The sequence below is a fragment of the Streptopelia decaocto genome, assembly GCF_964273445.1.
Source record: "Streptopelia decaocto genome assembly, chromosome: 4".
In the NCBI taxonomy this organism is placed as follows: Eukaryota; Metazoa; Chordata; class Aves; order Columbiformes; family Columbidae; genus Streptopelia; species Streptopelia decaocto.
Genome location: NC_138658.1, coordinates 2,957,573 through 2,978,160, shown reverse-complemented (window position 1 = coordinate 2,978,160; position 20,588 = coordinate 2,957,573). Strand labels below are relative to the sequence as shown.

General features: G+C 38.9%; 1 protein-coding gene across 12 annotated transcripts in view; it reads left to right on the top strand.

The window, feature by feature from the left end:
* Positions 1–20,588, top strand: part of PDLIM5 (PDZ and LIM domain 5) — a 100,577-nt gene that overhangs the window by 37,665 nt on the left and 42,324 nt on the right. For all 12 annotated transcript variants that reach the window (XM_082051850.1, XM_082051849.1, XM_082051859.1 and 9 more), the window contains exon 4: positions 20,129–20,171. In XM_082051850.1, the coding sequence (XP_081907976.1) occupies positions 20,129–20,171 (43 nt within the window). The remainder of the gene's footprint in view (positions 1–20,128; positions 20,172–20,588) is intronic.

Sequence of the window (20,588 nt, the reverse complement as noted above, 5' to 3'; positions counted from 1 at the left end):
TATGAATATTTTACTTGATATGCTTATGGACTGCTGGTCAGGTCACTTCACTTCTCCCATTCTTTATGTGCAGAGCGGAAAAAATAAGATGAAGAGAACAAAATAAAGGACAAGAAGTAGCTTGTCTGGGAGGCTGGAAGGGGTGTTCAAAGCAATGCCTTCACAAGCTTTACTTAGGGGTTTAAAGGAGTATATTTACGGAGGCAGATGTGCATGTACCTCTTGTGGAAAACCAATTTAGATGTTTTGTAACTTGTAAGTGAATGTTGGCAAAATATTTGAAGGGAGAATAAAAGGTCCCTTTTTTCCTGTGTAAGGCAAGATTGCAGGTTGGGTTTTTAAATATGGGATTGTTCGCTGTCCCTGGAAGGAACTGGAATTACAGCTGTCACAATTGCATGTCCACTTTGCTTAAATAGAAATACATAAAATTGTGCTTGCCAGCCTTGTACAGTAGTACATGCCTGACATCTGCATGTGTTATCAAGTATTTTCAGGTATATGTCTTTAATTAGTTCTGTGAACAAGGTTTGCTGTTTACTATGAAGGTTATAATTTTAAAATTCTGAAATGAAAATATAATTTTGGTGGCTTATTTGCCTGTTTTTGATATCAGATATAGCTCAAAATTCCAGGGGAGTTTTTCCTTATTTTTTGTCTTTTTGTAACATGCAGTTTTAGGTTTCTGATTGTTGGTTTTTTGAACATTAAATGCAGTTCATAGGGAATTTTTCTCCGTATGCATCCCTCTCTCCCTGAGATCTTGCTCTTTTGCACCCTGGTATTTTATTTTCGTTTAAAGCCCTTTCCTGGTTCCCATGAGGACAGATAGAAACCAGATGCTTGCTTTTTGGATACATTCTCAAGTTCAGTAACTTAACGTGGACTTCCATAAATAAATCTGTAAGTTGCTGAACAGCTAAGAGCCACCACCGATTTTAAATATTGGTATTGGCGACTGTTTCTCCAGCCTCCTGCCTTAATGATTCTTTGGAAGTGAGAAAGATGCAGAGTTGTGTATTTCTGCTGTTACATGAGATTATGATACCCGTGAAACTTCTGGAAAAAAAGTATCAGTAAGCAATACAGGGATAAAAAAAAATACAGAAAAGCCTGGAAAGTGTCCATTTGTTTGTTTTCCTTTTATAATATAGAATTGATTTACCTCAGCACAGCTACAGTGTGCTTTGTAAAGGAATTTCCTTCACTTCTCCCTGTCAATTCAGGAATTTATGACAAAAGGCATTTAGATTGCTGGGCTTAGGAAGCAAAAGGAGGATTCTTAAGGTTGTTTAGGTCTCTCTTGCTATATTGCAGCATTTCGGAAACCTTTTTGGGTGCTGTAGGTCAGCAATTAGCAGTTACTAGAGTTCTGCTTCCAGCTGTTCATTGGATGACTTTAGGGATTTTTGTAAATGAACGTGGGGATTACAAAGCAATAGAACAGATTTGGTGATGGATGTATGTGTTTGTTTGCTTTTGGTTTGGTGTTTTTTTTGTATTTTAGTGTTTTTTTTTTTCAGGTTTTCATTCAGGAAACATGAAGTCTAGACTTCTAGCTTAAGAACAGCTGAAATTCTCATGATACGAGGTGGGGTAATGGGGGAAAAAATGTTACGGATCATTTGATTTCTGTTTTCTAAGGTAATTCTTTTAGGTTATCCATTTCAGAAAGGGCTGTCTGAAGTAAGACTAGCTCAGTATGCCTTTTACGTAGGATTTTTATTGTTCCCAGTCTCGCTTTTATTAGAAAACAATATAGCGCTATTACCATTTATTGCATTGAGAGCACTGCTCAGCTTTGTAAATGCACAGGACAAGAGCATTTTGCTGTATGAGGAACACGTGTTTGGACAATCTATATGAACAAAATGTATGTTCTTGGTGCTATTCTGAAGGTGGGGAAGTGAGGCGCCTTCATGTAGACAGGGTTTTAAGAAACTGGAGTCCTTTGCTCCTTAGGCATCGAAATATTCACTTCAATATTTCAAACTCTACAGGCTTCACTTGTGATGATGGTTAAAGCTCATGCTTTCAGGTCTATGAGTCATGTGTTCCTTGGGGTGGGTATTTTGTTTCCATAAACCATATAAGGATGAGCTTTAAGAAAGCTATGGTAAGAATGCATTCGGAAGTCTTGTTTTGCTCCAACTTTGGTTTACTAGTCATCCTCATTTCCCTTACATAGGCATTTTGCCTTTAGTTTTGTTCTTCAGTGATTTGCCTTCTTAGCATATAGAAGAGGGTGGTTTGTCCTGTGCTGGTTGGACAAAGGCAATAAATCGGTTGAAAGCATTACAACGTCTGAGTATTTTTTCTATGCCTGAAAGTACTACCTTTTTTTTTTTTTTTTTTGGCTAGAATTCTCATTTCTTGCATCACTCTTCTTTCGAGCACATCAACACTGAGTCTTGATTAAAGAAATAAGCACTAATGCCAGCATTTCAGCACCTTGAAGCTTTAAAGCTCTCAGTTGAACCCTTTTTTGGTTTGTTTTCAGAAAAGAAAGAATCAGTTGTCAAAGTTTTCAGCAGCCTGTAAACTCAAAGCAGTCGAGGTTTGGGGAATGAATCTGACTTAATGGTGCAGGTACAGATCTGTTTCACTCCACATATTAAGATTCCTGAGTCCCTTTTGCTTTGTTTTATTGTATTATTTTAATGTAATTGTGTGGAAAAGTGTTTCCAGAGAAGTGTTTGGGTTACAAAGCCAGGTATGCAGAAATAGGAAAATGTGGTAATACAAAAAAATCTCAATTAAATACAAAAATATATCACTTGGGGCTGCAGAAGAGAGGCCGGCGTGCCCAGGCAAGGAAAGTAATACGGCCCTCGGGGTTTATTGGTTAAAAGTATCTGGTGACTTGTTCCATATTAATTAAATTAAGCGGCATTGGGTAAAACATTGTCCAAAGAATTCAAAACTAATGAAGATGCTACTTTCTTCATTGCATACAAAAGTGTCTTGGTGTATAAGTATATGCACTTTTTTTTTCTATTGGAGGCAAGCTGGAAAGCTTTTTCTCCTAGTTTAGCAGCCGAACAGGTTTTGCTAGCTAAGCCATGCCTTTGGAAAGCCTGCCCACAATGTGAATAAATGGAAGGGTACAGCTCTTGCTTCCAGCTGGAATTGAGCATCTTTTGTTGCGCGCAGCACTTTGCTGCATGTCAAGTAGCAATTAGTTGAACCACAAAATGAGCCGCAGCTGAGCGAACCCAACAAAGTAAAGACTTGCCTGGAAGTTCAAAGGAGTGTCGGCTGGGATGAAAATGGAGCGTTGCAGGGTAAAAATGGAGTTCAGTGACTTTTGCAGGATTGTTCCTACCCCATCGGCAGAAAAATGGGTGAGGGCTGGTTGAGCAATAGCCTGTGGATCTTAGAGCCTTCCTGGGGATCTTTGAGCTTTAAAAGTTCAGTATTTGTAAAGGCTGCTCAATTTCTCGAGGTACATAAACTATGTAGCCTAGGAACATAAATACAGTAGTAAATACAGGTAGTGGGAGGAGGTCTGCAAGTCTTGTGTAATCGAGTGTCCCACACTGAAAACAGAGGGAAAAGTGTTGGATCCCAGAAGTTCTCTGTGGTGGATCGAGTCATGGGTTTTGGGGCTTCACTTCCTGACGATAAGTTTTCTACAAGAAAATAAGAAGAAAGTTGCCGCTCTTGGGTGCTTTGCTGCAAAACACAGTGTAGAGTTTCATTGCCCTCTGAAATACACCAGAGAATTTCACATTTTAATGCTGTTGGTTCAATACTAAAAGTCAAATCCAGATTTCCCTGGTGGGTGAATAACAAAGAGATGTGTATATATTGATTTTTACGTCCCTGCCACAGCCTCATGTTTTCCAAAGGGACATGTTTTGGCCTGACGCTGAATAGCATCTGTTTCAGTGGACGCATTCTGGGCTGAATGCTAAGCCTGAAAAATAATAAGAGAATTGAGAACTGTAGGGCTGGCTTTATCTTGGAGGAGTGTATAGGATCAGTGAACCTGTTAGTCTGGTATCCACTCTCTGATGATTCAGCAGAGGAGATGAGAAGTCACCCATGGCTTTGTATCCCCTGGCTGCTTACACAAGAGATGTGGGTTTGGTGATCAACACTTGTAACTAATAATTAAATCGGGGTCTTATGGGCGTTGTTTCATCTATCTATCAGCATGAGTCTTGTCCCAGACAAGCTGGCAATATCAAGGTGTTTGTGCTGTGTACACATGGAAAGTATTTTCTCACATCTGTTTATTTTATTGTACTTTCCCCCAGCTTTGTGCACAGCACATCCCCACTTTCACATAACACATGGTGAGTTACACGTGCAAAAAACCTCTTAATGTTCTTTACCCACTTCTATGCGCCTTTTCCATTTTTGGGAGGGTCTGCCCCAGATCTGAGCCTTTGGAAACTTTGTGGTTCAAGACCTGAGCTGGGGAGTATCAGGGATTCACCTGACACATCAGATGAGTCACAGCTGAATCCTTATTCTCACCAGGAAAAAATGAAATGCACCTTGTCGTTGTGTTTACTCATGTGCACATTCTTTCACTCATGGAGCTGCGGCAATTCCTGGTCTTGAAAGGACTTGAGTTCCCAGGTGGGGCAGAGCCCCAGAGGACATACCCTGTTTCCCCGAAAATAAGACCTACCCCAAAAATAAGCCCTAGCATGTTTTTTTCAGGATTTTTGAGGATGCTTGAAATATGAGCCCTACTCCAAAAATAAGCCCTAGTTAGAATTCACAAAAAAGTCAATTTAAAGGGTGTCCAGGCAGCTATATGTGTAAAAAAAGGTAATAAGTTTTGGAGCAAAAATTAATATAAGACCCTGTCTTATTTTCAGGTAAACAGGGTACTTTCCTCTTGACCTCATGAAGCTTCTAGTAGAGCCCTTTTGTGTGTGAAAACAATTGTCAGGAAGAATATTTTTCAAATTATGAGGAGGCTTTCAAGGAAAGATAGTGTAAAAATAAAAATGTGGGGGTGGAAAAACACTGAAAATGATGTGGCGCATCCTCAGATGTTAAAGTTGCTTCATCTCGTTGCATGTCCTCTTGTCTGCCAAAATATAGTATGATGGAATTGCTTTTGTTTCTGATCCATGGAAGTTTAAAACCAAAACTACTGCAATAAATATATAGGCATGAAAGGAAAATGAAAGTTATTGCAGATATTTTGAGAACACTTGGGTAGTAATTTGGCCACTGAAAACTTTGTTGTGCCTGCTTGAACCTGAACTCAACTGGGTCTTTAATGTGATCTACTGTTATAAACTGAGTAAATTATTCTTCTTTATTTTCTCAGTTTATGTTTAATTGAACGTGATGCTAACAAAGTATTTGGCGCATGCTTTGTAAAACATTGGTGCCGCTTTAAGCTTTTGCTTTTTTCCAGCATTCTTGTGGCCTGTGTAAGCTGAGCAGAGTCTGTTAAAATGGAACTTCCAAATTATTTCAGCCTCTGTTATGTTTAAATTCACAACACATTTATATGCTCTCATGTTCCTCTTAATGCCTTACAACTTCTAAGTTTATGTGTGTGTATATATATATATATATGTAATATTCTCCACAGTTTTGGCAAGCTTTAATTGGCTAGTGTTTCTAGCTCTTACCAAAGTAAAATTAAAATACTACTTAAAAACCAAAACCAAAAATCCCTAAAGGTTTTACAAGTGAAGTTTTATGTGGGGGTGGCTGAGGATGAAACTTCCAAAATAGAAATGGTGTGATTGGAGAGTCTCTAAGCTATTGTCTGAGAGATGCACAAACTTCGTAGCGAATTTATGTCAGCAGCTGGGACTGTTTGGAAGCTTTCGTGTTGCTTTCTGTTTGGAATCAAGTCTTCACTGGGCAATTAAATGGGTTTTCTGAGTGGCGATCGCTTTTTCTGCAGAGCCTGTTTCCATTTAAGCGATGACAGATTGCGGCCGTACAAGGGAGAACATCTTGGCAGAAGGGAATGAATTATGGAAATAACGTGAGCTTGAACAGAGGGGACTTTTAACACTCTATGTCTTTTGGAGGGAAAGTTACCAAATCCAAGGTAGTGCTGACCATATGGTATTCTTCCTAACTACTAAGCTTCTATGTGAAAAATGGAATGTAGAATACATACTTGAAATCGATTACAGAGTTTAGGAAGCCAAAGTTTTAATGAGCACAGTGACTTCAGAGATAACTAATGCTTCTCAATTACTAACAGATTATTTTTCCTTTACATACAAAGCCACTCCACATGAGCAGACTATAAGTTTCAGTGACACATGGAGTTACTAAAATACACGTACCGTGCTAAGTATAATGTATAACAGTTTTGCAGCTACAAAAATGTGTAATATTTTCCACTCGAGGCCTCTTAAGTACTGAAATTTATAAGTGTGCCTGCTGTCGATAGTGATCTTGGAGTCTCTCGGCCAAAAGAGTTGCCAGTTATCTCCTTTCCAAGTTTTGGAAGGAAGGTGATGGCTCAACAAGTCACTCATTTTCCACCAAGTCTTATTAACCCTTAAGAGCCCGCCCCATTAATGTGATCGTTAAATGAATGCTGGGACTGGTGTCTTTATGTTGCATCTCTACAAAGAGCAACATTGAATAACTAAATTATAGAGGACGGCTGTGGGATCTTTGTGTCTTTTACATTTGGCTGAAGGCAGCTATCAGACAAATTTCAGAACCCAAATTTGAAACCAATGAATAAAATCTATGGGTCACTTTTTTTTAAAGCAAACGATCCATACTTACATTAGCTGTTAAATATTTTAGCGACACACAGTGTAGTTGCTGCAAATAGTAAATAATAAACACCTCTTACAGATTCTGCTATGCAGAATGCATACCAGGTGAGTGGTGGTAGGATGCTAGTGCTAAAATTAATAACATATCAATTCACTGTTATTGTTGATCATTTCAAGGGGAGAACGTTGGAGAAATCAGAACTACATTTCATTTAATCATAAAGCAGTATAATCTGGTAGATTTATCTTGGTAAGGAGGATGGATTTCTAATGTATTTGTCTCTTTGTTTTTGTACTGGAGATAACAAATGCATCTTTGAATAAAACACAGTTCTACAGTTTAAAATTTCTCTTGATGTGGAAGAAAAAAGTTTCTTTATTTTTAATAAGAAGGACTTCATCTTCTATTCAGGGTAATGGAGCATAAGGCATTTAGCAGACTTCTGGAGAACCTTTATACCTTGCAGGGCTGGACCTGAACTGTCCCTGCCATAAACCATTAATTAGCAGACGCAGCACATCTTTTGATCAAGATCTGAATAAAGGACACTGTGAAAATATTCCCTTTGTTTTCCTTTCCTTTCTTTTCAAAAGAGAGATGGAGAAGGTTGTAGCTTGCTCTGTGGCTTTGTCCGAGAATGTGTTTTCCTGGTGAATTTTTATTTGAAAGCTACACCTTTAATTTTGATCGTGGATATTTTTCTTGGCTGTGGCATGGCTTTTATTCCCCTTTTTTCCCCAATGCATTAGCACTAGAGAATGTCTCCTTGTTGAGATACTGTGAATAGCCAAAAGGAAGTATGGGGGTGAGCTGGAGTAATCGCAAACATTAGATATTTACTCTTCACTACCCCATTCATTGTCTAATTGGCCCAAATGACCGTATTCTTAAAAAATGCCAAGAATTCATCTGATCCTTGTGGTGACGCACCATGTTCCTGCTGTCTGCTTTTGTGTGTGCGGCTTTATTTAAAACGCCCCCGAGGACTCGTCTCGTGATGAGTCACCAAATCATTGAGTCACCTTTTTTCAACATTTTTCCTTTTTTGGCTGTCTATCAATCTGAGTGGGGTTTTTGGTTTGTGTGTGGGGGTTATATGTGCATTTTTTTGTTGTTTTGATTTGTTTTTTTGTTGCTCTTCCTAAAGAGGATCTGTCACATTTATGCCGCTTCCCATTTCAGTAAATATGTGGAAATGAAGATACAGTATATGCCATTAATGGTCTAACACTATACCCCGCTTTACACTGCAGATCTTAAGCCTTCCATTGGTCATTGAAGTATTTTTCTCCCTGTTCATGGAGGTTTCCTCTTGGAGATAGCATTTGGGCCAAGAAAAATAATATCGATCCCTCATCTGCTTAACTTAAATGCATTATTAAGAAAAGATGTCTGGACAGTTGAGCTTTTAATCTTTGTCCAAAGAAGTCATCCAAGAAGTGCAATTTACAGTGTGGAGACCAATGTTTCACATCATGTATTTCCTAGTAGGAAGCAGCTGAGACCCATGACTTTTTCCCCTGAAAAAAAGCCTTCAAGTAGTAGAATGTGGAGTTGCACTGCTCATCATGGCTTACCAGGACACTATCTTTTACTAAACCAGCATCCATGTAAGATTAATTTGAAGAATTGAATTAGCACACAACTGTTTGTAGCAAATATTTTCTGCAGTTAGTGAGCCAATGTTTTGGGGGTTCTTATATTTCAAGTAAATAATTTAAATGTTCTCCTCAACTCTGCTCTCCAATAGCAGATTTGCTTGCTAATGCCTTTGAAAGAGTGCGCAGGTTCTGCTGCGTATAACTGGTGGTGATTTGCCATTCACAATCTCAGGTGAAACTTTTCTACTCGTTTCTGGTTTGACCTGTGCAACCCATCCAATACCTTTCTGAAATTTCAAGGGCTTGTTAGCTGCCGTGTAAATAGTGGTGCCATTGACCTTGCGCATTTATTTTAAGCAGTGTTCATAGTTATTGAGTGAAAGATTTAAGGAAACAATGTGAAGTTGGCCACAGTTTATCTTCACTTCTTAAAATAACACAGATACCTCAGAGTGGTGTGATCTTTAGTGACATTTTAATTCTGTTGGCACACTGTGAAATGGCCAGCTGGGGCATCACAGGCAGACTTCAGTTTTGAAGCCTTGCAGATACCATCTAAATGCCAAACTTTTGAGTAGCAGTCATGCATTTATATATAGATTAAACACACAGTAATCAGGAGTGCCTCAGCATGCATGCCACTAATTGCAAACAGCTGCATTAGAACAATGCAGCTGTTAAAACTCCTCTGGGTCCCAGGACACATGTGTTTGTCTGGTCCAGATATTACTTACAGGTATATCCATATGCTTTTATTTTGAGGATACAGAGAATCATTTGGGATGCATTCATTTGAGGAAACCAGCCCTTGATTGTATTCTATAAAGAGAGAAAGGTAGAAGCAGACACACAGATGTTTGAAAAAAACAATCCAACCCCATTCTCATACAGCGAACAAACAGTATCTTGCCCCGAGGATCTTTGCTTTGGTGTCTGAATACAGATGTCGCTGTAACACAGTTTTGTGCTGCCTGGGTGTATGGTGTTTAATACTTTGCAGTGATACCTCCCCACAGGTTTTAGCCTTTTTTTTGCAAAGTATGCAGTGCTGCTACAGACATACATAATTCTCTGTTTCAGCTCAATTACTGTTGCTTGTGTGTACTGTGTTTGGCTGCTCGTTACTCTAAAGAGGAAAGGATGCCTGGGCAAATCTTGAGATACTTTACAAGGGAGTAGGCAAGAATATTGAAGGGCAGGGCACTGGATGTGTCACCATGAGCTGTGTCTGTCTCATGTATTAGGACAAGTCTGCACCTTTTCCATGGAGTCAGCAATCTAGGTTTTGTGAAGAATTACTCAAAGATCTCTTCCCCAAATGATAGAACCAGAGGATGAGAGATGTCGCCTCTTAATTGTCAAAATCTTTTTAGTGTCTTGAGTGGCATATTTTTGTTAAGAAATACATAGTGTTCCTCTCTGCGTAAAGTACACCAAATTTGTCGTAGGACTGAGAAAACAGAGGTAGGTTAGCTGATTGCTCTTTGCCTTTTTGTTTCCTATAAATTACTTCATTTTTTATTTATTTATATAGCCAGAGGTGTTTGGTTTGTAGTTGTTACTTCAATTGAAAAGCATTAAATGTAGGATGATTAATTAAAGATATAGATGAGAAAACTGAAGGTGGCAAACCAGTAGCAAATTGGAGACAAGAATCCTGGGTGTGCTGTAGCCTCTTCTAGCATCCCGGTGTGTAGCTATGAAAATTATTGGTGGTAACAGAGAGTATTATTCTGTGCCTCTTGCTGAGGTGTGTTTCATGCCAGTGAGTGTTTGAGGATTGGAACATAAAATGAAGAAATCCTTTCACCATGATGAAAACCAGTCTTGTCATCATTGCTGTCATCATGCTGTTTATGTCTTGTTTTCCCCTTGGGGTTTTTATCTGAGGGAGCCTTCAGCAGCCTCTGATTCAACTGCAAGAAAGTGACGTCCTACAAAGCTGACCAAGCTGTCAAGGAAAGAATCTCAAACTAGGAAACACAAGGAAGCCTCCGCTTCTGTGCGAGAAGCTGCACTTGGGAAGCCTGATGTGCTTTATGTGCAGTGCAACTTCCTAAGGAACACAGCAGCATGGATCTGATTTTTGGCTGCGTTACCAATTTATAAGCAGCCTGATCAAAAGCTACTTTGGGCTGACATGACTGTATTGTTTGTACTAGAATCATAGAATCATTTCAGTTGGAAGAGACCCTCAGGATCATCGAGTCCAACCATAACCCAACCCAACTCTGGCACTAAACCATGTCCCTAAGAACCTCGGCTAAACACCTTTTAAACCCCTCCAGGGATGGTGACTCCACCACTGCCCTGGGCAGCCTGTTCCAATGCCCGACAGCCCTGTCTGTGAAGAATTTATTTCTAATATCCAATCTAAACTTTGGGACACTGCTCAATATTTTTTATTTTCCTCACTGTCACAATTTACTGCCTGTATTAGTTATATAAAGAGAAGTGTTAGTAGAGATGTATCAGAAAGTCAAGAATATGCCGACTCTCTGCAAACTTCAGGCAAAACTTTCTCTCTGCTGCTTTTGAGTCCCCAATGCTAGCGTTAAGTCAAACGTCCGTTAATTCAATAGCTTAATGAGACTTTCCAGAAAGACAGCGAGCTTGAATAATAGCCGTTTGACCCGGGTCCAAAAGTTTCCTGATGAAAAAGTTTCTAAAGCGCTGTTGGTTTCCTTCCCAGAGCCTGAAGTAGCCCTGGGATTTGGCAGCCACTCAGCAGCGTGAGCTGTGGTGCTTCCTGCGCCCCGGCCAGGGAAACGGAAAAGCCAAAGCTTTCCTTAGAATGCGGTTCTTCCTACCTGCGAATTTGAATAGTACATGAATAAATTTGAGGGTGAAACTTTCATCCCTCTCTTCAGAAAATGTGGGGGTTTGTATTTGATATACCTGGGTTGGATGAGGTGCTTAATGGCATTTATTTAAAAACTTTTGAAAGCTGATGTGATCTTCCTCCTGTTGCGTCAGTGTTAAGAACGGGAAAAGTGTATTTCTATCTATAGGTACCCTACATCTTGAAATCTGCTTCTGGACAGGCAGCTTACCTGACCCAACGATGCCCAAGTCCATCCTCCCTCAGTCCGCTGTGTCATTCCCTTCAAAAACACTCATTATCTCATTGTTTGGGTGGCATGAGCGATGTTACTTGTCTCTATTTACACTTTAGTTTTTCAAATACACAATATGCCCTACACCTGTTGTTTTCCTTTGTGAAGCACATCTCTCCCACATGCACAGTTATGATGCTAACTTGCAGGCATTCTTTAATTATAAAAGGGTATGTGATGATCTGTCAAGAGACAGTTGTCTCTAAATGGATTAAAAGCAGCTTACATGGTTTAAAAACGGGCTGTGCCCTTCATATGTTGAAAATAGTCCAAGTTGGCTTGAACTGGCTAAATAATGAGAGTGTTTGGTACCTATGCAGGTAACTGTTTAGTTCATTGATTTCAGACAGTTTTGCACCTCTGTGAATGTGGGATGTAAAGAATATGAACAGCAGCAACAACAAAAAGGTAAATATGTGAACCGGCCAGTGTTGTTAGATAAACTGTTCCTAAGCATCAGCCCACAGGAAAAAGTGAGACACTGTTTAAATAAAACCTGTCCTCTGCCATGCAAGATCATCTCTCAGCTGTTGAGAATCAAAATTGCAGCATCCTGACTCATCCATAGGGATTTTACTGCCTCCCTCTAGGAAACACTAGAATGAGAATAAATTAAGGGTTGGCTGTTTGGGAAAGAAATATCTTCCTGAAAGGTAATGGTAGTATCGTGAAAGTATAGCAGCATAAGGAAGATGGGATTTTTGGTAATGGTGGGAAAAACGGGGAGGTTTTCAGGTATACAGGGTTTTCTAGAGGTCTGAAACAAAGCTAAATACAAGCTGAGAGCCATGGCTGCAAGTTTAACTAGATAGGTATCTATTACACCACCTAATAGGAAGGTAAGTGGTAGCTGCAGTCAAATGTCTATGAATAGCTGAATTGCACTGGTTTTGAGGCTCTTTTTTCGCTCAGCTTTTGAAAAATTACTGCCTTTGAAAAATTCCAGAGTATTGTCAGTAGGAAGTCATGTCTGTGGCACAGAACCACAAAACCCCATGGGGTAATAAAAACACATATTGTGCCTGTCAGACGTTGCTTGCTTACTTTGGTTTTATAGCTGAAGTCATGTGTGCAGCATTGTGAAAAATCTCAACAGGTTTTGTGCCTGTCAGATGTTTTGCATCTGTTTTGCATCAGTGATTAGTTGCCCGCAAGAGTGGTTAATTGCTTCATGTGCCATGAGCGTGCTGTGAATGGTATCCCCAAGTATTTTGAGCTGAAAAGGCTAAAAGCCACTTTTTCTAAAGATAGACTGTGGGAAGGGAAAACTCTTTAGTAGCTGGATGGGATTACTATTTTTTCTCTTCTTTCAGAGTTGTAAATAACAGAAGAATTACAATGCTCTGCTTGATGCACCTTCACTTCATCAATGTTGGAGTTGCCGGTATAGTTTGCGCCTTGGCCAGTGCATTGACTACAGGAATTAACTATTTGAGATTGCTGCTGCTTTTTGGTTTTTCTTGCTTAGCTTTTCCAGTAAATGATATAATTTCTAGCTACAGCCCTTTCCCATAAAGGTGTGATGAGACCTGTTGGCCAGGCTAACTTGAGGTATTCTAGATACAATAGTTGAGAGCTGCCTTGTAAGACTTCTTCCAAATTGAAGTTGTTAGGTATCTAAAGCTATAGTAGACAGCCGCATCAAGACATAAATAGCTTTTCTCAGCATGTTAGACCTGCGAGACACACTAAGCCAGTGACCCTAAGTGTATAAACATGAACAATACACGGAAATGATAAAGCAAGGACTGTAGTAGAAAAGCTAACTTCTTCTGGCAAGCAAATGTTCATTAAATTGATCCTGTAATAATTCGGCGATGTGATTTGTGGTCCTTCAGCATTGCTGGCCATGGTGGCCACCACATATAGTGGTGTCAGCCACTATAGTGGGGACAGCCTGGGGGGGAGCCCCTCCAAACACACCTGCTGTGATGGAGATGGTGCAGGGATGTGCTGGCTGGAGCATCCCTGGGGTTGTCCCCATGGCAACTTGTCACCCAGGCTCTGGGCTTGTGCACCTCGAAGGTGGATGGTCCCCCCTTGCTGCTGGGGTGGCATAGCAGGGGCTGGATGGGAGAGAAAATTTGTTTATTTAGTGGTGGGTCATGCTCGGGAGTCTGACGAATGCTTAGTGGTGTTCCTGACCTTAATTGGAAATAATTAAAACCATAACATATCCTATCTTTCCATAACAAGTAAAATAGAACAATCTGATGGGTGTCTAAATTGCCAGATTCTTCATTTGAGAGAAAAGAAATTTATATATATATACATTCCTCGGCATGCACTTAAGGGGGGGAAAAAAATCCCAAATAAGGATATATTGGGGACTGAGGAGCTGTTTGTCATGAATTTCTGGTTAAAATAGATATGACTGCAATTTAAGCATATTTGGACTGTGTTTTAGACAAAGGAGGTAATTTAAAAATCAGTCACTGTATTGTGGAAAGCACTGGAAAAAATAATTTAGTGTTTAGTGTCGAGTCTCTTAAATTATAACCTAGATTTGAGGACAGACTGAAGTCAGCATGAAGTCAAGCAGTTTGTTGAGGGCTTTGGAGGTCTGACTAGGTCTGCAAGTCATTTAGACTGATGCTTTTCATTAAACTGGCTATTTTTACAAGGCAGCTTGCTGTGTTAGAATTAGTGTCTAATAAGCACTTCTAAAGAAAATCAGATGTATATGTTCTGCGTTATTAAAAGCCTGACTATAGTTGTTATGTCTTGTTATTTGCACTTAACTGTTATGTGGATACTGTTACTTGGCAAGACAGCTTTAGGAAGGTTTAAAGAAAATTTAAAAAGTGAGTTTATAACAAGGTGTAACCTGATAGAAATGACTAGCACCGCTGAAGGTAGTTTATAAGGAAGTCTTATATACAAGCCAATAGATTTCTTATTTATTGTGAGTAACCAAGCAGTGGCAAGCTGAGATTCCTGCCTACCAAACTCCATCACTCAGAGATGCTGAACTCCGTACCACTTGTATATAGGCTGCTCTGTAACTTTTCCAGGACAACCAGCAGTGATGTGCTGTGCAGGATTGTAAAGCACCAGCTGTACTTGGTACTGGGGATGTTTTACATTTTTTGGGCCCTGGGCAGATGTGGGCAGATGTTCCCCCCAATCCAGTGCTGTTCATATGCATGGGCTCTCCAGGTTTCTAACCCTTCTTCCTTCATGGGAGTGAGAAGCAGGTTTCTAAGTCTCTGGCAGTCAGAAGGTAAGTGAGATAAATTCCGTGGTATTTTTTTTCATAGCTTTTTGTTTGGTTTTTGGTTTTTCTTTAATAGAATAAAATATTATCTGCCTGCGCTTAAACTCTCTTTAAAAATGCATTCGGTAGGGTTGCCACAGACCACAGGAATGAGACTATGAGCAGTGGTTGCCTTTGGGAGGTCTTGAAAACAACTAATCCTTTGTGGGTAGGAATACCAAAGCAGAGGGCAGCTTGTTTCTCTCCTAAAATGTCAGCACTGTTGATTTTAACACATAACGGTGAAGTCCCAAACCTTATTTAAATTTAAGAGAGGGGACCTGTGTTTGGTTTGGCCAACTATCAAATGGCCAGTAAAGCAAGAACATAATTTGTCTTGCTTTTACCTGACCTGGTGCCTCATCGTAATCTCATGTGCTGAGGGAGTGCATGGGGTGAGGATGTAAAGGTATTATATAGTGTATAGCAAATGTAAAAAGCCGACATGCACAGTTTATTCTCACCCTTTAAACTTACTGAGAATGTAGAATCTGTTGAGAGCAGCTCACAAGCTAATATTCCCAGGCTAAATATAATGAAGTAAGGTGTTCGGTGTTATCTCAAGGTACTATTTTGTCGAGAAATAAATACTGCTATTCTCAGTATGCTCCATTAAATATACCTCATTAAGGGATGTGAAGCCCAAAAGTTATATAAAGTGGTTCACGTGACTGAAGAGATTCCTTTTCTGGGATTTCACATACAAATGGAGCATCCACAGAAACAGTCTTCAATATTTTGTTAATGCTGAGACAACTGTGTCTTATACTATTTGTATTTTAATGTTTGAATTATTATGAGATTACAGCCTGTATTTTGTAGGGCAAGAAGAGAAAGAATACATCTTTAGTGTAAGAATTGGTTTTCAGAATGAGATGTTGCTACCAGGACTCCTTGAGATGGATGCCTGGTATCTGAGATACCATTATGCATCACATCTTGCCTGGGGCAGTGTGGATATTTCTACCAAACTCTGAGAAATGGAGTTATGTGTTATATTAGTGTATGTAAGGCAACCATTTCTGGTGATGTATAAGTTCCAACGAGAAGCGAGCTTAAAAATGGTTATGCTTTTCTATTGTTGTGGGCCAGAGTGGGGTTGGTAGGAAATGAATTACGTCTGGGACAGAGAAAGGGCTTGGGTCTAAGGAAGAAAGAAATATATTTGGATTGTTCTTTTTTCTGTACTTTAAATCACATCTGTGTTTGTTTTTGTTCAGATAACCCCTGGTGAAAGTCACAGCCTGTTATATACGTTAAACGTTTTCTGCTTGTCATTTTTTTTCATGAGTTGGCTAATTTATGAAAAGCAAATGCATTTAGCTTTCTGCCCTGTCAACTGACAAGCTCTCTAGAAATAGTGGAGCGAACCAGCAGAACTGCAGATTGCAATGGCAAAACTGCTAAAATATCAGATTTTTGGAAGGAAGATCTGACCAGTGGCTTTTCAGAGCTCTAGTACCAGCTGCCAAAACCTGTATTTGGCTTGATCAGCTGGGAAAAAGGAGTTTTGAAAATGAGGGAGGTGGAGCAGAGGCAGAATCTTCCTTCTTCCTGTTAGAAAGGTCCAGTTCAGAACCACAAATACAAATTTGTGGCAATTCTTCCAGCCTTGAAGTTGTTGGGTGGACTTTGCCATGTTGGACTCAATGACCTTAAAGATCTTTTCTAACTGAAAAGGTTCTATGATGGTCTTGGAGCTTCTTCTTGTTGTATCTCACACCAGAGTTTATGAGCAGTCCTTTAAGTTACAGAGATACTAAAACAAATTTTCCATTGTGTTCGGCATCTGCTTTTAAAGTAATGAATATAATATAGTCCCTTTAATGAGGGGCAATAGGACTTGGGGATGGTGACACTTTAACTGGGGTACAGAGGAGAGACAACTCTGACATGTCTCTTGGATTTTAAGTTCAATGAAGCTTTAGGAATTTCTTGGCTGGGGATTTGGTCCTGGTTTTGTGGTTATACACACAGGACAGCTGAGACTTGCCCAAAAATTCATGCTTTGAATCAAATTTACTTCTGTAATGTTAATTATTGAGATTACAGTGTTTTCATTATGATCAGTCTTTGGAGATTTTGTGTGAAATTGTACTCATTGCAGAAACATGAAATACTATAGCTTTAGCTCTAATAATGGGTTTTTCCAGTTGTTTGTAATCATAAAAGGGTTCTATTGAATTACTTGTGTCTTTTTTTTAATGGGTGGCGTTCTTGGAATGAATAAAAGGAGAATTTAAAGAATGAACACTTTTTGCTGGGCATGTTGCTTACAGCAAAGAGCACACTAATTCATTTTCCTAATAAGGCAATGCTAGAAGTTGGAATGTTTTGAATTGCATTAAATGTCATGAAAAGTATTCATCGGAGAGGAACGGCTTGTGGTATGTTTAGAGAGCAAATTTGATCATGTTGGGTTGAAATGAGCTGTTTACACAGGCTAAATATAGGGGGTTTTTTTCCCAGAAAGAAAAATGACTTTGATGTAGAAGCCTGTGCAAAAACTCTGAGTGCTTTCATTTTCAGTATTAGGCTGTCAGTAAGTGACGGCTGCTGCTCCTCTTCTTGTTGTCTATAATAATTCATATAAAGCTCGGAACTGTAACAATTTGCCAAGGCCCTTTGTATGAGTTGTTTATAATAAGCATTTATATCAGGCTTTTATGTCTTTGCTTTATTTGTATGTTATTGAAAAAATATTACACAAACTAATATGCTGAACTGCTAACTTTAAATCATTCAGAAAATATTCTGCTTCCAGCCATCCTGCTTTTCTAGTAAATAGTAACAGGGCAAGTGTGTCATCGTGTTTTAAAAGCTTTCAGTTATTCGACGTGACCAAACCAGCATGAAGCCCTAATGTGTTTAATTGCTAGGTGGCAAGCAAAGTGCTAACAGCTAAGAAAATGTACAAGGTTCTGCAGTTTAATCTGTTTTTTTTTGCCATGCAATTTGGTAGCATCTATCAAAATCCAAAGAGAAATAGCCCCAGAGGAAGTATTTTCTTAAATGTATGTGTTGGACATGTTTTGCGTTTGTTTTTGCACTGTCTTGTCTAACCACTGTGCATTCTTCACATTCAGATCTTGGTGAATCAGTTTGCTGGGTGAGCATTTTCTTTATACAATATGGGATAAATCACAGATCTCAGTCTGATTATGGTCTGAAGTCAACAGGGCCAAGTTAAACTGTTTGAAGTATGTCTGGGGCACGCAAATTTATATTCTTGTTTCAAATATGTTTGGGGGAAATGAAGCAATGTTATGCTGGTTGATTTCAATGTTATAGAAGAACATTGGGAACATTTTGGTTATCAAGCCTTTTTTTCATGCTTTCTTTTCCCTTCATATGACACTTTTTTGAAGATGAGTTTTGAAGAGGTATTTCTTCAGATCATCTGGAAATAGTGGTTTGAAATAATTTTTGCTCAGTGCTGTACTGATGTATGCAGACCAATCTCATCCATTGTAAACTCATATTTGATTATTGTGTAAAACCAAAAAAAATCTAAGTGTGTTCCTTTTATGAGACTGAAATGTCAAGGTCCAGCATCATTAGCAGAGAGAAGCGTTTTTCTCAAGCATGAAATATGGTACTTGAATAATGAATGTCTTTCTAGATCTTAATGTTAGATCAACTTAATAAATACACAAAACATTCCAAGTTACTTTATTGAAAATGTATACCAAAGATACAGAGCGAGATTAACGTTTCCTACCAACTCTGGTCTTAAAAAGTAAAGATTTCCATATGCGTTGGCATTGTTTTCCCCTTCTTGTTGCCTTTGTTGATGCAAATTGACAAGTCTGCAATTAGGAGTGATTAATGATGCTCCCCATTGTTTGGCTGGGGGTTGGGCTTGGTGGGAAAGAGGAGGAGGGACCTGGTCCTCAAAGGGGACAAAACCCTCGCTCTGGTGATGGGGACATAATGTGTATCAACAAATGGTGAAGGCGAAGTGCGGAAGAGGAGCTTTTCATGCAATGGTGTCATGTGTTTGGGTTTTTTTCTTCCTTTTTTTCTTCTGCTGATGTTACATGGGGATTATATGCATCTCTCTTTTTGTTAGTTACTGAATCTGCTGTTGCTGGAATGCGATGAGCTCTGAGGCCCAAATGGCTTTGAGAGGAGGAGTGAACATTTTGAATGTAATCATTAAATAAAGTGGGGGGACAGAGGAAAAAACATAAAGGAAAAGTAAAAAGAAAGGAGTCGTTAAATGGACCAAGTGTGCCTAATTCAAATCTAGCTTTCCGTGGCTGAAACAGAAAAGATGTTTCATACAATCAAGATGTTTTAAGTTGTAGCCTCCGTTAGTTCATCTCCATTTAAACACAACTTTTCCTCCCCAGCGAGTTATCTTTTGGAAATGAGAATCCACCTTCAGTTCAAAACCCTGTTTTGAAGATTAGTCAGAAATCGGGGTTGTGTGATTTTTGGGCAGGGTGTGATTGCTGGTTCTCGGATCATTAAGCTTTTCCAAGCAGCTCCCAAACATGGCCAGAAAGGATGTGAAATGTGCCAGGAAGCTGCTTTTCTATTGAAACAGCACAAAAAGGCTCAGTGTATGAGCAGCAATATTTGCAGACAATATGTTAGTGTGTCAGACTTGTCAGATTGTTTTTCCAAGTGTTTTGTGGGTTTTTTTGTTGTTTTTTTTTTTGTCATTTTGTTGTTGTTTTATTTTGTGTATTTTTGCATATAAGTACATCGAGTGTGATGCCTTTACCTGTAGCATGTTGCCAGTTTGCTTTAGGTATAACAAAATCTGACAATTCTTTATCTTCTTCATGCTTTCCATTGTGACACTTCCTTCCCTTCCCACCACCCCATAGTAGTTTCAATGCACCCAACGTTTGGAAGGAATTTTATTGCCATCTACTGTGGACTTCAAGTGACATTAATGTTACCTTTGAAGATCAAAGACTGCAAAATACTGTCGTATTATTTAACTTGCTGAGTCCTTCAGAAGGATTCTTGTTGTTGCTCTAAAAGGAAGCTTTCTGTTTTAAGACTGAGTAAATGTTATGTGCTATTTAAAATGCAATTTATCTGACCAGAGCTTTTGAGTTACATGACATGTTTTCCATTTTTTCATATGAAACTAACAAGCAAAATGGGGCTGAAATGTCCTAACTGGTGATATGATATTCTGAATTTATAAATCAAATAGTACTTGATGATAGATGCTGGAGTTCCTAACATTGTATCTGTATAAATTCATCGAGTTTGTTTTTGCCTTTTTCTTGTATTAACAGCACTATTGTAGGTTTAACTTGGATACTTCTTGTTTCCTTTAGAGGAAACAAAGTGAAATATTTTGTGTTACCTGTAGGTGAAGATGGTGAGTTGCAATAGGGAAATGCTTAAACATTAAATAACTTGTTTTTTAAAATTCTGTGTATGTTTTTTTCCTCTTCCAGAGTGGCTACTGTACAAAAACCCGATCTTATTCATGTACCGAAGGTATGTTCATCATCACAACCAAAAAATGCAGCATGTGGCACTAACTGTTACCCATCTATCAAACCCTGTTGTCGATATGCACTGTCATCCAAACTTTCCTTTCAATACAACGTGCTTGATTTCCATGTGTTATATTCAGAGTACTGCAGAATATTTGAGTGACTTTTTTTTTCTTCCCCCTTCCCCAAAAGAAAATTAGAGACCTGGCAAATTATTATCCACACAAAAAAAAGGCGAATTAATGTTATCTTCCAACACTTGGTACACTTGTTTTTTTAGAAAGACATTGCTGAAGTTTTTCTTCTATCCCTACAAGAGAAACAATAGCTGTATGGGGTTTTTTGTGGTGCTGTTGTTTTTACTGTGTATTTTTGTTTTCTTTTTAATGAGCACTGAAATCTTCCTGTGTATTTGAAA